This window comes from Mauremys reevesii, linkage group 24 (assembly GCF_016161935.1).
Source record: "Mauremys reevesii isolate NIE-2019 linkage group 24, ASM1616193v1, whole genome shotgun sequence".
Classification (NCBI taxonomy): Eukaryota; Metazoa; Chordata; order Testudines; family Geoemydidae; genus Mauremys; species Mauremys reevesii.
In genome coordinates, this window is record NC_052646.1 from 2917295 (window position 1) to 2939193 (window position 21899).

At 44.4% G+C, this 21899-nt stretch overlaps 1 protein-coding gene across 1 annotated transcript; it reads right to left on the reverse strand.

Annotated features, from left to right (window-relative positions):
• Nucleotides 1-9995: 9995 nt before the first annotated feature.
• On the reverse strand, nucleotides 9996-21899 carry LOC120390488 (SLAM family member 9-like). The gene is made up of 4 exons (XM_039513199.1): nucleotides 21851-21899; nucleotides 15121-15447; nucleotides 12548-12826; nucleotides 9996-10036 (listed from the first exon to the last, which is right to left on the reverse strand). The coding sequence occupies exons 1-4, from the start codon at nucleotides 21897-21899 to the stop codon at nucleotides 9996-9998; spliced, it is 696 nt and encodes a 231-aa protein (XP_039369133.1).

Sequence of the window (21899 nt, forward strand, 5' to 3'; positions counted from 1 at the left end):
ACTTTGGGATACCTAGGGATGAAAAGTACTAAGTAACTGTTCAAAGAATAAATAAGTGAATAGTTGTCTGTGGAGCTTTTACTTTTCAGTAAAAGAAAAGACTTTTTAAATTGTTAATCTAGTAGCCTAAACATAGCGGGGGTGGGGGTGGGGGGGTTAAAGAGTGAAAAATACTTATATTTCTTCAATTCTTTCCTGTTTTTGTTGAAATTAAAAATTATTTAGAAACTCACACTTTTTAAGAAACTTGAAAATTTGCAACCAGTTCTACACTTGCTTTGAAATAGTGGAAAATGTAAAAAAAAAAAAACAACCATTTTTTGGGGGGAAGAGGAAGGGGAGGGTGAAAATTCAAAATTTGTGAATTTTTTACAATCAAGATTCGAGAAATTGCTCCCAGCGCTCTGATACTACCACTGAAACTTAAAACAACTTAAAACCACACAGCCTTAAAACTAAACCAAACTAGCAGAGGTATCAGGGATAGAGGGCCGTAGAGGGCTTGGATATCCATGTTAAGACATGTCCAACCACAAAGAGCAAACCAGGTACTTCTCCATGTATGTAGCCTTTATTTCAGATTAAGGAAAAACAACAGAGAGAGAACAAATATGAAGTCTCCATAGAAGAAAGAGGAATAGAACACAATGGCTTGTTTTGTAACATGTCCAGTCTGTACAGTCCCTGAGGCTAATTCTCCTCTGACTTGCATGTTGTATTGATGATGACAAGTCCAAAACTAGTTATCCAAAGTCCAGGGAATGGGAAGCAATTGTTGAGTGGCGACAATCCCGGCATCTTTTCTCCTTCCGTTTGGTTTCTTACAAGGACATTTATACTTTGCAGCTTGAGAGGTTGGTCTTTCTGATTCAGGGAAGCACTTAGACACATGGTTAGCTTTAAAGCAATTAATATCTACCTCTTGTCTAAAGCTTTTCATCAGTCGATCGCAAAGCACTTTACAAAGGAGGTAGCTATCATTGTCCGCATTTTACAGAAGGGGAAACTGAGACCCAGAGAGGGAAAACTGACTCTTCTGTAGTCACTCAGCAAGCTAATGGCAGAGCCAGTACTAGAACTCTGGTCTCCTGAGTTCTAGTCTGGGCACTGTCCCCCAGGTAACTTTTTCTTAAAGCCAGTTTTAAGTCCCATAAACTGCACTGGGCTTACGCAAGTGCTTCATTGTTCTCCTGAATACAGACACTTTCCCAGAGTGGGACAGCTGCTTATGAAGCAGCACCATTCCTCCTTATGTTCCATCTCTCCCCAGCTTCTGCGTAAGTCTTTAAGCTTGCCAATGTCATTCTTGGTTTTTTAGCTCTTGTGAGATCTTTTGCTGTTGTCTTTAGCCATATTTGCACAAAATTACTGCTCAAAGCTACAAGTCCCATGCTTCCAATTCTTCCTTAATTTCATTAAACTGGAACCTTTCCATATTCTTAGAAAGGGGGAATGGACACTTATATTTTTCTTCTCTTTTAACCAGGAAATATCTCCTTTACACCTTCATTTTTTCTGAGCTCCTTGTTGTTTTATAGTCCCATCCTTTCAGCTGCATCTTTGTCGTTCTCGTAAACAGAGATTAAAAGAGGTGTTTTCCCGTGCAGATGCCTTTCATTCCAGATTAAAGAAAACAGACAAAGGAAGAACAAATGTAAAGTTGCCAGGAGAGGGAGTGAGAGCCCAGTGTGTGTGACTGGCCCTGCGACATTCTGCATCTGAGCTGAAACACAAAATGGCATCTGCCTCACTGCTACCCACACTGCAACTAGGGTGACCAGACAGCAAGTGTGAAAAATCGGGATGGGGGTGGGGGATAATAGGTGCTTATATAAGACAAAGCCCCAAATATTAGGACTGTCCCTATCAAATCAGGACATCTGGTCACCCTAACCGCACCCCTTCCTATGGCTGTCCTGTGCAACCAAACCTACCTACTTTACAGAATTTACAGGACCTCTAGCCTAATCCCTGACTCCTACACTAAGATCTCTCACTTGTGGCCACCTGCCATGTTTTCAAGGTGGACAGAATGTTCCTCCCTCTTTGCTCCTGCCAGCCACTGAGCTCACTACTCTGCCCTCAGCTCCTCCAATAAGAGGGACAGAAGTGAAGCAGATCTCAGGCACCAACACCTCTTTCTGATACTGCATATCAAAGGCTAAAATTTTCACAAATGCTTAAGTGACTTAGGAGCCCAAGTCTCAGTTTTCAAGCATGACATGGAGCCAGATTTTCAAAGATATTTAGGTGCCTAGGGATGCAGATAGGTGCCTAGTGGGATTTCCAAAAACATCTATCCAAAAACAGGTTAGGTGCCTGTCTGCAACTTTAGGTGACTAAATACCTTCGAAAATCTGGTTCTTAAGAACCTAGGCCCAGATTCTCAAAGGTATGTAGGCTCCTAACTTCCATTGAAGTTAGGAACCTAAAATACCTTTAAGGATCTGGGCTCTAAGTCTTATTGAAAGGATTTAAGTTCCTAAGACACTTTGAAAGCTACTAAGTCACTTAGGCATTGCTGACAACACCATCCAGCATTGTGTGGGAGCACAGCAGGTTGGGTAATAGTCTTGTGGAAATAATGTACAGTATGAGAATCACTTACACTTCTACAGTATCTTCCATCCACAAGGTTCCTAAAGCATTTCACAAATGATGGGCCAGATATCAAGGTGGTGTGTAAGGGGGAGGTGTTAGTTACACTTTGAGTCTAAACTGCTGTAATTTATACCATGAAGGAGTGCAAGAAGGCATAAGATAAATCACCTAACACTCTCTTTGACTCATTACATGAATGTTATTTGGCCTCCTGTGTTGTATGTATGCTATGTATCCATTTGGGTTTGTGCTTATGAAATTGTTCTGGTACTCAGAGACTCACAGGTTTTAAGGACAGATGGGAGCATCATGATCATGGGGGGGAAGGATAGCTCAGTGGTTTGAGCATTAGCCTGCTCGGCCCATGGTTGTGAGCTCAATCCTTGAGGGAGCCATTTAGGGAACTGGGATTTTAAAAAAAAAACTGTCTGGGATTTGTCCTGCTTTGAGCAGGGGGTTGGACTAGATACCTCCTCAGGTCCCTTCCAATCCTGATATTCTATGATCATCTAGTCTGACTTCCTGCATGCCACAGAACCTCACCCACTTCTGTAATAGATGAGAACCTCTGACTGAGTTACTGAAGACTTCAAATAAATCTTTAAAGGATTTCAAGTTACAGAGACTCCACCATTTACTGTAGTTCAAAGCAACAAGTGATCTGTGCTGCAGATGAAGGTGAAACCCCCCCCCCCCAAGTTCTTTGCTGATCTGACCTGGGTGGAAATTCCTTCCTGGTCCCAAATCTGGCAACCAGTTGGACCCTGAGCATGTGGGTGAGACCCACCAGACAGGTGGGAAAGAATTCTCTGTAGTTACTCAGAGCCCTCCCTGTCCAGTGTCCCATCTCCAGCCATTGCTAATAGCAGTTGTGGACGGCCATATACCATTGTAGGTAACCTCATTGTACCAGCCCCTCTATAAACTTATCAAGCTCAATCTTTAAACAAGTTAGATCCCACCCCCAGAACTTCACTCCTCTGATGGTTAGAAACTTTTGCCTAATTTCAAGCCTAAACTAAGCACCGTCCACCTAAAGAGAAGTACATGAAATAAACCCTTCATCTGTTTATTTTTAACTTTTTTTGAAAGGTCTGAGCTGTTTCCAATCAGCAGAATGTAGTTTTGTTTCCCTACAACTGTACAAATGGAAAGTAAGATTTGGAAAGTGAAATTGCTTTTTTGGGGAATGACTGTGTCTTACCTTGGTCACAAAGTTCTGAATTTATTCTATGGTTTTCTGAGAAAGGAAAGTCAAAAGAAAACAGTTATTAAAGTACTACAATTAGCAAAATAATCCCTCCCCTCTGCCAAAAAATCCTCTCTTTTCTTGTATAGTCTCCTGTCTGTATTAGCTAAATAATATGGGTTCTTTTCCTTAGGTAGGAAAAGGAGATGGGCATGGGAAGGGACATACAGTGATGTAAAATGAGCAGGGGGATTGTGGAGGTGAGGTAAGGATTGGGACTGGGATGCAAGGGGAGGCTTGAATCCCAACATCTCCAAGCAGGAGCAGGGCTTCATTTTGTTGGGCACTGAACAGACACACAGTAAGAAATGGTCCCTGCCCCAAAGGGTTTGGTCTAAATCAAAAGCCAGACAAAGGAAGTATAATCACCCTCATTGTACAGATGGGAAGCTGAGGCACAGAGTGAGCAAGCGACTTGCCAAAGGGCACACAGGAAGTTTGGGGCAGTTCCAGGACTTGAAACCAGATTTTAGAAATCTTATTCTAGTGCCGTAACCATAAGACTAAACTTCCCTGTGACAGCAGTGCTCCTTGGGGTACCAAGGCAGCCTCCTCCCATCACAGTCACACATGGGACTGATGCCATACTCTTGACGCTCTTTCAAAATGAGTGACCCAGTGTGATGGGATGCTGCACCCTGGATTAGAATCACAGCAATGTCGGGCAGGAAGGGACCTCAAGAGGTCACCATGTCCAGTCTGCTGTGCTGAGGAAGGATCTAGTAAACCTAGACCATAGGTGCCAACTCCTTGGGCCAGAACACGCTTGGAAAAAAAGAGTGGGTGCTTAGCACCTGTTGGCAGTCAGTTCCTCCCCTCCCTTCCAGGGCCTCCTTAGTGGAATCGACCATTTTGATTTTTTTATTTTTTTACAAAATGTATTTTGTTTTATATTAAATTAGGTTACAAATTATAACATAGAATAAAAGATTAAATATAAAATAAAATGTTTGTTTTATCAAAACTAAATGTTTTGATTGACCTCATACCTTTTTCAAAAATTCTGTTTCATGCGGCATTTTGAAATTTAACATTTTGTTCTCATTTGTAACAAAAACAAATTTTGAAATGGCAGAATTTCCTGCAGAATGGAAATTTTGGCTTCATCACAGCTCTAAGGATGTTTACACAGATTCCCAAAGACCAAAAACACTCACCTCTTTTTTTCCATTTCCAGTAGCAAATGCCGATTAATCCTACAATGACCATAATTGCACCTATACCCGTAAAGATCTTCCAAACAACAGTGGAACGCTCTGTGATTCCTTTAAAGAAAGAAATGATGTGATTTTAGTCATGGCAGTAATATCGATGAACAAAAAAAGCATTGAAGCTGTAATACAAGAGTGTGTCCCCCAACGTTTCTGCCTAGCTCTGCCCTGGGAGCCTGATTCCCCACTGCCTTGCAGCTTGTTTCATCTTTTACAAACTGAGTAGGAAGCAAAATCAGCATGGTAGTGTTTTATACCCAATTTGCCCTCACTTTCCACTGCTGTAAATGATGACACCAGGAACAGGAGAGTGGAGAATTAGGTCCAGTGTGCTCAGTTAGCAAGCTCTTACCAAGTGTTTGCTCAGAAGAGCATTGCTTAAGGAAAACGCAATAAACAGAATTTTACAGATTTCTATCCCTGCCATAGAATTCTAATTAATAGGACAAAATACATGAAGAAAGAACCCTATTCTCTTTTAAGTTCTATGGGTTTTTAGTTGATTTCTCTAGAAACCTTACTGCATTTCTATAGCTTTCTGTTTGTTTCACCCCTGCTAAACTCTCTAGGACTTTTCCATAAGAATCTAGTAAGGCCAGTCACAATTTGGCCCTCAAGCAAGTGGTTTACAAATGAATGCTACAAGGGCTGGTCGACACTCAGTGTTTGTCTCGATAGAACTATGACAGGTAAGGGGTGTGCTTTTTTTTCTGATATATTTATACTGGAACCACCCCCATGTTAAGGACTCCTGGGCTTGAGCATCTACACTGTATTTTAACCCTACGTTAAGACTTCTAACCCATGCTCGAACCTAGGGATCTGGTGTCCACACTGACTTGGCTCTGTGCACTGCAAAGTAACCATGTCCCAGAGTCTCTAGTAGCCCCCCGAAATGTGGCCACCTCTAGCCCTAGGACCATGGTGTGCTGTGGGAAACTTTACTGCCTGCCCTGCGTGTTACAGGAAGTTTGGAGCAGCTCGCTTTGCAAAAGGCTTGTTTGGTTCACTCTCCATTGTGAACCCAAGAGGCTCCCTGATAGGGCGTTTGCAGATCAGTGATCAGAAGAGAATGGGTTAACGCTGACCTGAGCTGCTGCTATTCGCAATGGCTTCTGTTTTCAATAGAGCGGACTGCAGATTGTTGGGACAGAGACGATTAAGGAAGTTGTCCCATGGAATTGTGGGACTTTTATGGCTGATTCCCAGGCCCTGAGTCAAGCAGGGCAGGATCTACAGTGCAAAGCAATAGGGCTCAGGCCCTGTGTCCTGGGTCTTGGCTTAACTGAAATGTGGAGTTAGCTCAATTGCAGTGTCGATGCAAACGGGTTTAGGCATTGAGCCCAAACTCCGGCCCAGGCTTACGCTGCAGCGTAGACATACCCTTAGGTCCCAAGTCTTTAGCCATCACCACTTTCTGGGCAGGGACTGGATATTTCTCCCTCCAGACTGGGACTTTACCTTTCTCTAAGGGTTTACCCTCTTGGTGAATAGGTCATGTCAGTTTGTAGCCCAAGATGAGCACCTTGGGTCTGTTTAAATCCAGCTTTTTATATCAAAAAAACTTTCTTTGTTTTCTTGGGCCTCTGGGACCCAGTCTGCAGTAGTTTATGGTATTCTTGCTAGAAATGGTACTTCTCTGGGGCAGTTTACTGTCCCAGAAGGAATTCTCCCCGCCCCCTCCATGGTTTTGGTTCCTGGAGAAGCTGTGGTAAAACTCCCCTATTTTGTTGAACACAGTCCCTGCCCCACAAAGATCCACAGAACATGCACCGGTAACTTTCATAAGATGAATGCAATAGTCCTCTAAGATGCTACTTGTGGCTGCAATATCTGTCACAACCTGAATAGCTTACTCCCCATTCCATATAGGAATAGCTATTCTGGTCTAAGGCACATTTATCCCAGTATAACTGTGTCCATACTGGGGGACTGTAATAGTCCAGATAAACTGGTATAGCTAAAACGGTACCACTTTGTGTAAGAGAGCTATACAAAAACTCCAGTTGTAACCCTCAGCACAAAGCTCAGTGGAAGTTTCACATAAAGCTCAAGCTCTTAAGCAAGTTCTCTGAAACTATGAGATACATTCACCTCTTCAAAGAACTGGGTCACACCTGAAGTCTAGAGAAGATGCTCAGCAAAGCCTCTTGTCTGGCGTTTAAAAAAAAAATCTCCCTTGACATGCAGGGTTGGGTTTGAGGGTGGGGAGGTACAGGAAGAACTTGTGTTGATTTTGAAAGCAAAACTATCAGAGAAAGCAAAAAATACAACACCCGTCCCACTGAAAACAAAATAAAAACAACCTCCCAGGCTCCAACCCTTCTTGCATTCCCCGATCAACCCTTCATTAATCCTCATCCAAGACAGAAAGAAAAAATCCACCATTTGGACTGCAAGGGCCAGATTTTCAAAGGTATTTAGGCCTAAATATGCAAATAGGTGCCTAGTGAAATTGCCAAAAGCACCTAACCTGCTCAGGTGCATTTGGAAATCTCACTTTATGTCTATCTGCATCCCTAAATAGTCTTGTATATCTGGTCCCCACTCTCTGGGGGCAGGGACTGTCTCTTGCTATATATTTATTTAGATCTAAAATACTTTATAAGAGATACCTATCTAAGGTTCTAGGTCATTCTAGAAGCACAGAGGGATTTAAAATGGGCAGAAACGGCCCCCAGATAATCTTCTTTCCCTCCCCTGCCCCCATGTCCCAAGCACAAGATTGGGGACTGGTCCTGCTTTGAGCAGGGGGTTGGACTAGATACCTCCTGAGGTCCCTTCCAACCCTAATATTCTATGATTCCATGATTTTAAGAACAGAGTGACTGAGGGTAAGGCCCACTATTCATTACATTTGCAACTGAATCGTGTACATATGAACAAAAACATTCTGCTTGGCAGCTGCCTCAAGTGGCCAAACTAGGTGCAGGGTGGATGCATGGGAGAAGGTCAGAAATTGTGCCCCTGCCTCATAATGCTGTTCAATAGAGTCTGTGTCGCCCTGCCCACCCCCCCTTTCCCCCCCCCAGACCATCAAACCCCACCCTCCACCCCCGTGAGCTGCACAGCAGTAAGAACGCACAGATCCATGGCCTTTGTGTTCCTTCTATCGTGAGCAAGCTGAATGCTTTAGATGAGTGGTTCTGAACCTTTTTTTTCATTTGCGGATCCCTACAAAATATTGAATGGAGGTGCGGGCCCCTTTGGAAATCTTCGACATAGACTAAGGATGCCCAGGGTCCCCGGACCACAGGTTGAAAACCATTGCTTTAGATTATGCCAGCAGCCAAGAATCAGTGGGCTGCAGGGAAACCTGGCCCCTTTCCTCCAACCACCCATATTCTCTACATCTGTAGCAGGAAAGGTAGTGGTAGAGAAGCTTCTATGCTGGTCCTACTGGAGTGTATAGGAATTGGGTAGTACCCCTTTAAATAGTTTGCGAGCCAGCTATTAGTGCCCACTGTGTTCTATGTTCTAGAGACCACCAGAGATGATATATGTAGGTTAGACTCAGGCACATATGTACACTGCCTTGTATGTTATATATATATATACAGTGCTGCTCTGGCAGAGTTCAGGGGCATCATTCTAGAACACATGTCAAAATGAGCTCAACTTGAGAGCTCACAAGTATTTAAAGAAACACTACCCAGTTCTTAAACACTATGCCTACATCACCCAGGAATCCATCTACCGTGGGGTGATCCTTGGTCAGCTATGCCAGCTTCAGGGCCACACTGGCAGGCAGAGCATAATTTAAATATATCCAAATAGGAGTGGGGGAGCTCACCAGTTTCTGTGGCCAGTGTTGTAGGTCTCTGCGTTGTGAGGTCAGCTTGTGGTGACAGCATGCAGCAAAGGGGAGAGAATGGGGATAAGATAAGAAACTTATCTCAGAAGAGTTCAAATTCCTTGGCAGCTCCATAGCCAGACAAGTAAAAAGGCTGGGTGGGTGGGCGGGTGTATGAGAGAGAAAGAAGTGGGTGGGGCCAAGTAGGGGCAAAGTTCTGATGCTCCACATCTTATTTCTAAATACTGTCATTCAGACTCGACCTGGATGGAATCTATACCAATTAGAGCAGGTCGAAACCAGCTCTAGTACTGATGTCAATTAAGGCTCTAGGGGACTCTTCTTCCCCAAATTTTCCTGCATTTAGATGATCACTAGGCAATATGGACCAGATTCTCATTTACACTGAGCCTTTGTCTACACGCACAAATCGTACTGCTTTAACTATACCAATACAGCCAAAGCAATATAGCCTCCCTAGTGTGGACGCAGTTATACCACTAGAAAAGTGCTTATACTGGGCTAGTTGTTCCCGTGGCAAAAGGAAATAAGCTACACTGGTCTAAGGCCCCTTTACTGGTCTCTGGCATCCGCAGTAAGGGTTGTACCACTGTCACTCTTTCAGTAAAAAATTACACCCACAGCTGACACAGTGATACTGGTACAAACTCTGGGTGTAGAGCAGGACTAAGGGTATGTCTAGACTGCAGTCAGAGCTGTGATTGGTGCTCAATTAGACCTACCCCGAGCTAGCTTTGATCTAGCTAGCTCAAGTAACAATAGCAGTGAAGCCGCAGCAGCATGGCCAGCAATCTCTCGAGTATGTACTCAGGGTCCTGGGAGGGTGGTTCTAGCGCCAAGCACATGCAGCTGCCTGTGCTATTATTGGCGCTAGCTAAGTATGTCTACACATGCTGCAATCACACATCCGACTGGAATGTAGAATCACCCAGAATCTCCAATACTACTGTGGCAAGATAAAAGGGTCTTAACATGGGTGTCAATGTAAACCATAGGCACTGAGTCGGTGGGTGCTCCGGGGCTGGAGCACTCATGGGGAAAAATTAGTGGGTGCTCTATACCGACCGGCAGCCCAGCTCCCGTGTCCTCACTCCTCCACCTACCTCCCAGCATTTCTCACTCAGTTGCCGCCAAACAGATGTTTGGCGGCGTTAGCAAGGTCTGGGGGGGGGAGAGGGGGAACGGGAATGTGGGGCGCTCAGGGGAAGAGGCGGGAGCTGGATGGGGATTTGGGGAAGGGGTTGGAATAGGGGCAGGAAGGGGGTTGGGCCTCAGGGAAGGGATAGAGTGGGGGCAGAGCTGGGGGCCGGGGGGGGGTGTCAAGCACCCATGCAAAAGAGGGGAAGTCGGTGCCTATGATGTAAACTACAGCTGCCAGAGGCATATAAAGGGGACTTAGTGTGCTGCTTTAGCAAAGACTGAAGTTGGTTCCACCCTAACTCCCTGCCTTCCTCCTTGTTTTACTGATGTCTCCTGAATAACACTCCCTCCAGGGAGTATGGTGCTCTGGCTCTAATGTAAATGAGAATAAGGCCCTATATGTAAAAAATTCTATCCATTATCTCTCTGTCTTTCTCCCCAAAAGCTGAGCTTGCATTGGAGGTTACCTTCTTCACTGGGGTCACATCTTCCTTTATAGAAGGTGAGGAAATTAGAGGACTCCACTGCTGCTCTACTCCAGCCTCGGAGGAGGGGGACCTGCCCCACCCTCCAGGAAGATACAGAGTGCTCCCTCTGATTTTAGGACAGGACTGAGATCTGTGGTCCTCCTTCCTTTAACCCCCAGGCATAAAGCAGCTGCAGCATAGCCCCAAATCCGAACTACTGTTTCCAATTTCTGCATCAAAGTTTGGATACATATGCACAGCATCACAGTGTGGCCAGGAAGGAGGACTTGAGATTATCTCTTGATTCCAGAAGTACCAATATGCATTGCCAGAATCAGAATAGCCCCTTTTAACTGAATGCTTGTAAATAGTGTCACATTCATGTCTCATGTTGCCACCAAAACCCCGTGATGGAATTAATGAGAGTTTGTCTGAGTAATGTGTGAGTAAAACTGAGTAAAGACCTTAAGATCTGGCCATAGCTACCACTTACTAAAATAATAAGTGGTTTGGATAAAATAAGATTTGACCTTATGTTTCATCTAAAACTCAAAACAAATTTGGAACTTTTTTTGGTGTAAAGATTTTGAATTACCATTTTAAAAAGCCCCACATTTGCTTCAGACTCTACACTTCCTGGTTTTCTTTGGAAACAGAAGTTCTGAAATATCACAATCAATGCAGCCTCTATGGTAAATTTGACCTACTCAAGAGTGAGACAATACAGAAAATTTTGTAAGAGAGCACATATCTCAAGAAATGTGCTGATTTGAACAGCTGAAGAAAGAGGTTTGGAGACTTTCAGGGAAAGCCCAGATTCTACAGGACCAGACAGCAAGTATGAAAAATCACGAGGGGGTGGGGGGGTAATAGGTGCCTATATACGACAAAGCCCCAAATATCGGGACTGTCCCTATAAAATTAGGACATCTGGTCACCCTAGGAGTCTACAACCATGTGATTACATCCCTATGCATAACCCCTTTGAAATTCTGTATGGATGCTGGAGTCTGATTGCAGAATCAGGGCCTGGAATTGAGTAAGGACTTAGCCAACCTAATTCTCATCTGCACTAAGGATGCATTATAGGGCTGGTCAAAAAGTATCCATCTAAACTGTTTTTTTATTGGATAACTGGGTTTTGACAAAATTAAATTTATTGCAACAAGTGTCTGCTTTCCACAGAAAATTTTGATCCCCTTCCCCCCTAAATCAGAGGCAGAAAACAGAAAAAAAATCAGTCGTCAGAAAAAAAAAATATTTTGACCAAAACCTGAAATATTTCATTGCGGAAATGCTGCCATTATGCCTCATGGAGTTGCCACATTTCCCTACTCTTCCTTATGGGCCAGACTCCCCAACTTGACTACAAACATCTCCCATAATGCACCATGGCCAGTGATTCCCATGATACACAACCTCCCCCCACAAAGAGCGGAGTCTGTGGTGCACCATGGGAGATATATTCCGATCAAGGAGCCTAGTGTATAGAGGAGAATGGAATATGAGGCATCTGAACTACAACTCCCATAAGGCATGGTGGCAGCATTTCCAAATTGAGCTATTTAGGTTTTCAGCCAAAACATTTCAGAACAAAAATTCTCCAAAAATATCTAAATTTTCTGCAGATAAAAAAAAACATTTTCTGACCAGCTTTACCCCTTTACACCACACTACCTGCATAAAAGGATATTCTTGCTATTGGATAGAAACTATTATACAATCATTATTGTCAGGATCAAAATTGGATCAGGACGAGATGCTGCGTTTGGATTTGACAGAAATAATGTGACAAAATCTATTTCTAATTGTTTTTACAGATTATTTTAAAGAATATTTTCCCAGTGTCACAAGGGTGAAATTCACCCCAACAAGAGGGGTCAGCCCAAGGTCTATACTCCACTTAAATCCTTAAAGTAGTGCTTGTGTGGGATTTAACTGGGGCACGGGGCTTGTACTGGTCCTTTACACGGGGGTGAATTTTACCCCTAAGCAGATAATGTATGATTAGCCTAAAAGGTGAAAAGATTTTTTTGTAACAGAAATCCTTGCTGTAGGATGTCACCTTCACAAACTTCCTTTGGCAAGAATGATTTTGAGCTGCTGCTGACGGGGTTTCTGGCCGTACAGATAACAGATGAGACCCCACTTCCGAGTCTGTATGAGATGAGAATGGATCCCTCACTGGAGTCAGCCGTGCTCTCTGCTGTCTGGTTCCAGGTGTAGGTCACATCCTCTCCTCCCCGCTGGAGGGAGCAGTTCAGTGTGAAGTTACACGTCCCATTCACAGTGCGCACGGAGTTCTGCACAGGGAAGATGTTGATGTCTGACTCTGTCAGTCGTTCTATTTGGGAGAAATATACAAAAGATGAGAATGCTGATGGGAACCAAAACAACTGGAGATTCTTACAAGCACGTGTCTGAAATCACCAGAACAGGAGAAAGCCAGGATCCCCTATCAAATAATCCTAAAAGTTTTGGAAATATTAAGTCCATCCATTACAGTCCATCCCTAGACTAGCAGAAGTGTGTTCCCTAGAGTATATTTTCCAACGCTTTGTCTAGTAGAGTTTAGCTATGTCCCAAGCTATGGTGCTTCCAACATTTCCTTGGGGAGATTGTTTCTCAGCCTTATACATCTGTATTATTGCTTTTATATTCATCTTAAAATAGCCATTGGTCATTTCATCTTGTTCATTTTCATCCCAATGATGCCTTATTCTATCACCCTATACAATTCCCTGCCTTAGGTGATGTTTACACTCTTCAGATTCATGTAGATGGTCAGCATGCCCCTGCATTAATTTTTGTAGTGTTGTAGTCGTGTCTGTCCTGGGATATGAGAGAGACAAAGTGGGCCTTCGAGCTACACCGAGCTCTTCTTCAGGTCAGGGAAACGTACTCAGTGTGTCACAGCTAAATATAAGATGTGTGAGTGTGTGTATGTGAGGGGGTTAACAGATCGCTTCACCGTGAATGGTCCCTTGAAATACGTGTTAACTACTTACACTGAACAATCTGTTCCGTCTTGTATTTAGCTGTGACTTTCTGACGGCTTCTCTACAGTTAAAACGCTGAAGCGATGCATCATTGTAGCACTTTAGTGAAGACACTACCTATGTCAACAGGAAGGTGTCTCCCATCGTAAGTACGCCACCTCCCTAAACTCCACTAAATTTCAACAGCCCCTTTACATTTGCTTTAGATTGTAATAACATTTTCAACTCTTCACAAGCCCCCCAGTCACCTTTTGTAAACTCCTTGTGGGTTGTGACCCACTGCTGGAGAAACACTGACCTAGACTAATTTGTTCTCTCCTCCTGGCATTTCCATGGCTAGGTGCAATTAATTAACATTCTTCTTTCAACCTAATCACTTACTCCTGCTTCTCTTGAAATCAGCGAGATCTCTGCACTCTTCTTCAGTGCAAGCAGGATCAGGTCCTAAAATTGCCCTAATTTGTGATAAGAGCTCCCCAACTTCCATCCCCACTTTACTGAGCATCACTCTCTCGTCTCATGTTCTGGATATTCTAAGTGGTGCCTCAGACTACTAAATGTTGAGTTTCCCGACTTTCTGTGTTAAACGGCCCCAATTCAGAAAATTATCCCTATCTAGGAAAAAAGGTAAACACATGCTTAACTTTAAGTATGTGTGTAATTGTTCCACTGCACTGGCTTCTAAGTTTACAATCTTTACGTTGCATTAATATCGTTTTTTTGCACTGAGTATTTTACTGGACTAAATTTATGGAATTGGCCTCTAATATTGCAGGTGTTAGTTTGCCTGCAAAGATTGGCTTCCATAATTTTGTTCCTACAACAAATTGCAGATGTAAATGAGGTAATTGGTTGTCCAGTTGCTGCCATTTGTGTATGCAGTTTGGGGCAGATGCAAGTATTTGTGGGTATGAATTTGTTCCTGCAAAATTGGAGTCCAGGCTGAGGGATAACTGAAAAATGGGTCCACCAAATCCCAACTAAATTTAAAGATAATCAGTATTTTATATCATAAGTTTCAGCAAGTTATAGAACATTTAAAAAATCTTTTATATTTTGACCGAGACCCTTGGATCCAACAGAGCTCTCCTTGGTACAAGACTTGGAGGGGAGGGTTGATGGTGGCTCTATGCTACCTTTATGCGGCTCATATCTAGAGTTGTATTGTCCCCAGCTCCAAGTAGGAGCAGCCTTAGGGCTGCTCCAACTTGTGCCAGCTGCAATGTTTGTTGAGAGGCTGTTTTGACAGCCAGGGATTGCTGGAGCACAAGAAAGATCTGGTCATGCTCTCTTTCCCCAACCATATCTTCTATACTGGGACAACGGACTGGAGGGAAGTTGGGAACAGAGCCTGCATAACAACCTTAAGATTTTCCTACACCGGAAACCCCGCAATCAACCAGATGAGGCAACTTTCCAACAGCTTTTTGTCGCTGCAGCAGTGTAATGTAGACAGAATGGAGACCAGGCTCTGTCCCTGTATTTCTAATAACATTCCTCCAATGTGCTTCAAACATATTCAAAATATACGACACACATGTTCTCCTAGGTACAAGTGCTCCATAAAGGTCTCTGAGTAGCATGGATTTGTTTTGAAGAATTTAAGACAAAATGGCTTAAATCTCCACCCGCAACTTACTGTACACGTGCAGGGCGAATCTCTGTAAGGTGGGTTCAGCGATTCCCTGTATGGTTATTTGTGCTGTGTATGTGCCCGTGTCCTCCTGGCTTAAGTCAGTGAGTTCCAGTGAGTGGCTCCCGTCAGGGACTCTCAGTCGCTCTGTGTAACGCTGATCTATCACATTGAGGGGGGCTTGTGGTGCCACAATTGCTATAGTTGTTTTTGCATTCCAGGCTATGCTGGTAACCAGGGTTCCTGTTGGAACCACAGGAGAGAAAGTGACCGACTCTCCCTGAATCCCGTTTAGCCTCACGGGCCCCGACTCTCCTCCGGAGGCTCCTGCAGCTGGGAAGACAGAAGAAAAGGAAATGGTAAGAACTAGCCTGAACAAACCCCTCCCCCGCCTCCTATCACAGATGGACCAAGTCTGTCTCCCCCTTGTCATAAACAAATAGTTAAGGGTTAACAAGCTCAGTAACCTGATGAACACCTGACCAGAGGACCAATCAAGGGACAAGATCATTTCAAATCTCTGTGGAGGGAAGCCTTTGTTTGGGTTGTCGTTCTCTCTTTGGATTTAAGAAAGGCCAGACATATTTTCCAGGCTCTCCAAGTTTCCTGAAGTATTTTCTTCTATTCAGTATAGTGAGTATTAGAAAGGTGGTTTAGTCTTATAATTAATTTCTACATTTGCAATTGTGTGTCTGCTGAAGAAATATCTTTATTTCTGTTTGCTGTTACTTTGATTATTCTGAGAAAGGACGGGGGGGGGGAGGGGGAAGCCTCTCCAGGTTTATAGCTAGATCCTGTATATTTTCCATCTTGGTGTTACAGAGATAGTGTACTTTCTTTCTTTCTTTTAATAAAATATTTTCTTTTTAGAACTTGATTGATTTCTTCCCTTGTTTGGATTTTCAGGGGAAGGGGAGGGGGGAAAAGTGAATCCCTCTTTGTTTGATTCAATGAGTTTGAATCAAGGTATCTCTCCTAAGGACTAGGAGAGGGGAGGGGGGAAGGAGGTGGGGGAAATAGGTTATTTCCCTTTGTGTTGAGACTCAAGGAGTTTGGATCTGTGTTCCCCAGGGAAAGTTGGGGGAACAGGGAGTGTGCCAGACACTAACAAACTGGCTGGTGGCAGCGTACCAGATCTAAACTAGGATTTTAGTTTAGAGGAGTCCATGCAGGTCCCCATCTTGTGGACGCTAAAGTTCAAAGTGGGGAATAAACCTATGACACCCCTGTTAAAACTTTAACAGTCAAAACCTCAAAACCCAAACAATTTTCCGCAACCAAAACCAGCAGGGCCGCCCAGAGGCTTCAGGGGGCCTGGGGCAAAGCAATTTTGGGGGCCCCTTCCATAAAAAAAAGTTGCAATACTATAGAATACTGTATTCTTGTGGGGGCTCCTGTGGGACCCGGGGCCTGAGGAAAATTGCCCCACTTGCCCCCCCCCCCCCGGGCGGCCCTGAAAAATAGATACTAAAAACTACCAAAACCCAAAACATTTTTTTCTAAAAACTGAAAATGTGTTGCTTTTCAGGTTTCTGATACAAAATCAGACATTCCTGAGGAAAGTGGACACTCTCTGCAGACAGTTTTGTTTAGCTAAAAATCCAATTTTCAACCAGCCATAAGCAAAAGTAAAGTTCAGTCTATGACCCAGCTCTCCAGACTGTCTGTAGCACAGCCAGCACTCAAGTGCTACTGCCAGAAATGTACCATACACAGAAAGCCTGATTGAGGGAGGTGAGGTCTAGGAAAGAGTGTGCATTGTACACCCAGAGCCAGAGAGTTCGGCTCATGGTAGCAGGGTCTGGTTAGGAATTGTGTGTGGGAGACAAGGCCCCGGTACAGACGAAGGGACATCATTTATGACATGGCCTAGCAGGTAGGGAGGCAAAGGGGTGTTCATAATCCAGCTATCATCCCTTCAGGAGAGACTTTCAAGGTAGGTAGGGGTGTGTGTGTGCCCTTTCACCCAAGTGGTTCACTAATATCTGGGGGCCTTATGGAGTTGTTTCCATTAAGATGAGAAATCAATGAGACAAAACAGGTCTATTCTTGGTGTAATCTCATTTATTTACCAAAAAAAAAAAAATCCAGTTTCTCTGAACTCAGTAGGAACAAAGAACAGCACATACTTCCTTGCTCAGAAATCTCCACATCCTCCCCTCCAGTGAGCGCTGTGTCCAAGAAGTTCCGTCTCTCTGCTTCCTTGAAGGGTTGTGCTCACAGTGACTTTCCCTGGCTTCCCCCACCCCCAACACGCATAGGCTGCAAACAATATCCTAGACCCTGCGTTTATAACCAGGGAAAAGCCTTGGCCCAGACACCTTAACTCTGGCCCGCACCCACCAGGCTGCCTACTGCCTTGGGTGGTAGCCTTCCACCCATTTTCACCACCAAAAGGAGCTTGATTGTTCCTTCTGCTGAGCCTGAAAGAGCACCTGGTACCCGTTGGCTTTAACAGGGTCCCTGATTGTCTTTGGCTTCACGACTCACCTGCTGGCAGCCACAAGCACCTTTCAGCAAACAGGTCAAGCAAGACCACCAGCCAGTGCCAGGGGATGAAAGATGGAGCCAAGTTTCGGCCCCTGTGCCCCCAAACCAAAGACATTATCCTCGGAAAGCAACAGCCTCAAAAGAGCCTCTCCCAAGTGCTCAACCGAGGATAGGATGACGACTTGTCTCAGTTTATAGGGACTGTCCCTGCTCTGAGGGACAGATGTCACATGCAAGCTCATTCTAGTGGAACTGGAGTTTAGTTTCAGTTCTGTTAGAACTGGCAGGGCAGTCAGCCACCTTTCTGGCTCCTCGCTCCTCCTGTGAGCCCAGCTGTGCCTACACTAACACCCAGTGCCTGTCTAGATGCCAGTTACTTCCCCCCAAATTGGGTGTGGTGCCATGCTATAGATAATGGCATGAAGAACTGTGCAACAGCAGAGCTATGCCAGCGAGGAGTGGGCTGGCAGAGAGGCAGGCACGTTTACACTCAGGGCCAACACAGCTAGCAAAAGGGGTGGGAAGGAAGTCACAGCATAAGTGGGGTTCAACAGAGGCAGCTGGGCAATACAGTCCTTTAGGTATGAGTGAGGGAACATTAAAGGGTTGGGAGATATGACAATGTGGGAATGCTCTTAATGTTTTCTCTGAATACTTGGTGTGTGCCTCAGTTTCCCCTGTGTGTTACTCAAGTATCTAGGTGCTGAGATAAGGGTGTGTCATCGTTGCAGAGACCCCTGCAACGATGGGTCTCTGCAATGATGACACACCCTTATCTCAGCACCTAGATACTTGAGTAACACACAAGTAACACACAAGATACACACAAGATATAGAGAGCAGGTGTGACTGCTGATTGGCTGCCTGGGCACAGAGAATGGCCAACACCCTGTATCCCAAAAACTGATGGCTGGAGCCCATCCTCTTCGAGAGTCAGGCGGAGGTGTTGGAGAACAAAGCGAGAGGTAGAGACCAGGTGACCTGTTTGCCCAGGAAAAAGAGAAAGCACAGAGGATGGGTAGCTGGGTGTGATAGAGGCTGGGTGGCTGGAACAAGTCAGTCTCCTGGTTTGGACTTGGGATGGGAGGGGAGGAATCCTGGGCTCTGGATCCCGCCCAAGATAGAATTTTCTGAACGCTCCTAGAGTCCTGTGATTAGGTAAAAATCCCAGCTTTTGGTTGTTGTTGTTGTTGTAAGTTTCTTGCCCTGGTGTTTACAAAGGAAAGCTTGAAAACAAGACCTGAGCTTTCCCTAAAGGTTCAGTATTGAGAAGGCAAAGAAAAAGAACTCAAAATCTGTTACTTTTTTTTGAAAATCTCCTGCTTTTTAAGCCAACCTCCTGATTTCGGGGGAGCCTGCCTGATGATTTTTCAATGCTTGTGGTTGGTTATGCTGTCTGCATGAGTGGCTTTCCGGACCTGAAAATGGCAGGGTTCATCGATGGTGTCCCAGTAACTCCACTGACCTTCATAGTTATGTAATGCTATGCGTGTGTCAGAGCAATCTGTGTCCGATCCACAGAGGATGTGAGTCTGTTATAGCCCCAGCTAGGGAGGGTTAGCTGTTTGGCTCATGCTGTAACATCCTTTTAGCTCTCGAGGTCCCTGGTATGTCAGCCAAGATGATGGGCATAGCTGTTACACCACAAACAAACAGTCCCAGCTGTCTGCACTGATTGTCCCCAGGGTCATGGCACACTGGGATCAGTACCCAGAACCTACTGGAGTTTGGTGCATCAGGACACTCCCAGTAACTAACAGCAGAGCTAGTTACATCTCCTCTTTCTTCTTTCTCCAGCTTCTCCCTCTTCCTATCTTATCCTCCCTCCAGTTTCTGTCTGGCTCTCACTTCTGTCTCTTAGTTTCTGTCCCCTCCTCTTCCTCTTCCTTCAGCATTGATTGTAATGTTGCTCTTGAGTGGATAGGGGCCTGCTGGATGTTTTTGGTCTTTGGCTCATGGCCACCCCCATCCTATGAACATTCACCACACACTTAGATTTAAACCATGGTAAAACTGAATGACTTTGTACCAATGTCTACCAAAAATTACATTGTGGCATTGGGAGAACCCCACCGAGGCATCCTGGGAGGTGAGGAAGATCCAGTTTGCCCACTCCCACCACCCTTCATTGCTCAGGTTACTTTGGGTATTTGAAAGGGTCCCAATAGGGACTTTGAGTTGTGAATCATGGGAAATGTCTGAGTGTTTTTTCAATCCCCATCTGGTTCTATGCTCTTGGAGAGGCAGGCTCAAAAACTCCCTTGTTCTGGCTGCTGGGCACAACTCTGGTTGCACAATGCAGCTGTGGACCCAGACCCTCTGGAGCTCCCCAGTGTACAGAGAACCCCCAAGCAACAAAGAGCCACATTACTTGCCATAAGTCACCTGCTGTCAGGCTCATCAGGTGATTCTTTGGGGGTTCTGTCTCACCATTTTTGAACATTTGGGGTTAGCAGTACTGGAAATGTGATTTGAAAGTTGCCAATGTCCTTTAACATTAAGGAAGAGGGAGACTAAGGAGGAACTTTGAGCCCTTCTCTTTTGATCACATGTTCAGTGAGAGGAAGGAGAACATCACTGTGATGACAAGCCTGATGCTGACTGATACATCTTGTTCCTGTTGCAAACCAGATATTTTTGCCATTAGACATTATGACCAATTTCCAGGCCTTGTAAACCTCCTTAGTAAAGTATATTTCTCAAGATGTTGATTCTTGGTTGTGTTGGGTGAGTGTTAGGCCTGGTCTGGCACTTAAAACAATGGTCAACACAGCTATGGCACTCAGGGGAGTGACAAATCACACCCCCAAACGCCATAGTTAAGCTGGCCTAACCCCTGGTGTAGACTCAGCTAGAGGCTGACAGAGGAATGTTTCCATCAACCTAGCTACCCCCTGCTTAGGGAGGTGGATTAGCTACACTGATGGAAAACCCCCTTCCATTTCTCTAGGAAGTGTTTACACCATAGGGATATCATATGCCAACATAGGTATGGCACTCTAGCTATGCCACTGGAGTGTAGAGCAGAGGTTCTCCGCCAGGGGTACATGAACACCTGGGGGTACACAGAGTTCTTCCAGGGGTTCATCAGCTCATCTAGCTATTTGCCTAGTTTTACATCAGGCTACATAAAAAGCACTAGCGAAGTCAGTACCAACTAAAATTTCATAGAGACAGTGTTTTGTTTATACTGCTTTACATACTATACACTGAATTGTAAGCACCATATTTATATTCCAATTGATGTATTTTATAATTATATGGTAAAAAGGAGAAAGTCAGCAATTTATCAGTATCAGTGAGCTGTGATACTGCTGTGTTTTTATATCTGATTTCGTAAGCAAGTTGTTTCTAAGTGAAATGAAACTTGGGGGTACACAAGACAAATCACACTCCTGAAGGGGTACAGTAGTCTGGAAAGGTTGAGAGCCACCTGTGTAGAGTACATCTACACTGCAGCTGGAGATGTAATTTCCAGCTCCATCAAGCTAGAATGTTAAAAATACCAGTGCGGCCGTAACAGCACAAGCGGTGGTACAGGCTAGCTGGCTGAATACGCACCTAGGGTCTCAAATGGGATAGTACTCAGGTGGCTAGCCCATGCTTCTGCCCATGCTACTGTGGCTACACTGCTATTTTTAGAATGCCAGCTCCATCAAAGCTAGCATGGGTAAGTCTATCCAAGTTGTAAATTACCCCTCCAGCTGCTATGCAGCTGTATCCTTAGTAGGGAGAGCAGAATGTAGCTGTAGCTGTTTGACAGTTACTCATAGCTTAGCTGGAAGTTTCCACTCAACCCCATAGCCGACTCCAGCAAGGGTAGTAATTTAAGTAAGCATCTATGGATCCCAGATAGTAGAAATGTTTTTGTTTGTTTGTTTTTTTCATTTCAGAATTCTGGAAGAAGGTTGACAAAACATGAAATACCCTCCTCTGATAATTCTCTCCCCCACCCTCCCTTGACAAAACAGCCTGGTCAAAATTTCCCCAAATTTCCACTTTTTTATTTTTTAAGGGATTTTGAAAAAGTTTTCATTTACTGACCCTCCCCTTTTTATTTGGACCAGCTCTGATATGAATTATGCAGCAGGCACAAGGTCAATTACTGCTGCTCCTTGCAGCCTTCATGGTCATCTAGTACAATACAGGAAAAAAGATTGCAACTGGAAACCATGGGTTTGAACAGGCCAACTCATTTCCTTTCTGTTGTCATTTTAAAAACTTTAAGGAGTGGTGTCTTATTTACCTGCAACTCCCTTCCCACTCTGGTCTATGACTTTGGAGAGGTGATTCAT

Bases quoted from the DNA above. Each gene is read 5' to 3' on its own strand.
- LOC120390488 (XM_039513199.1), bottom strand. From the start codon at position 21,899: ATGAATCACCTCTCCAAAGTCATAGACCAGAGTGGGAAGGGAGTTGCA. The intron at 15,448-21,850 runs GTAAATAAGACA...CTGTCTTCCCAG, and splicing joins GAGTGGGAAGGGAGTTGCAG to CTGCAGGAGCCTCCGGAGGA. The intron at 12,827-15,120 runs GTAAGTTGCGGG...TCTCCCAAATAG, and splicing joins ATTCGCCCTGCACGTGTACA to AACGACTGACAGAGTCAGAC.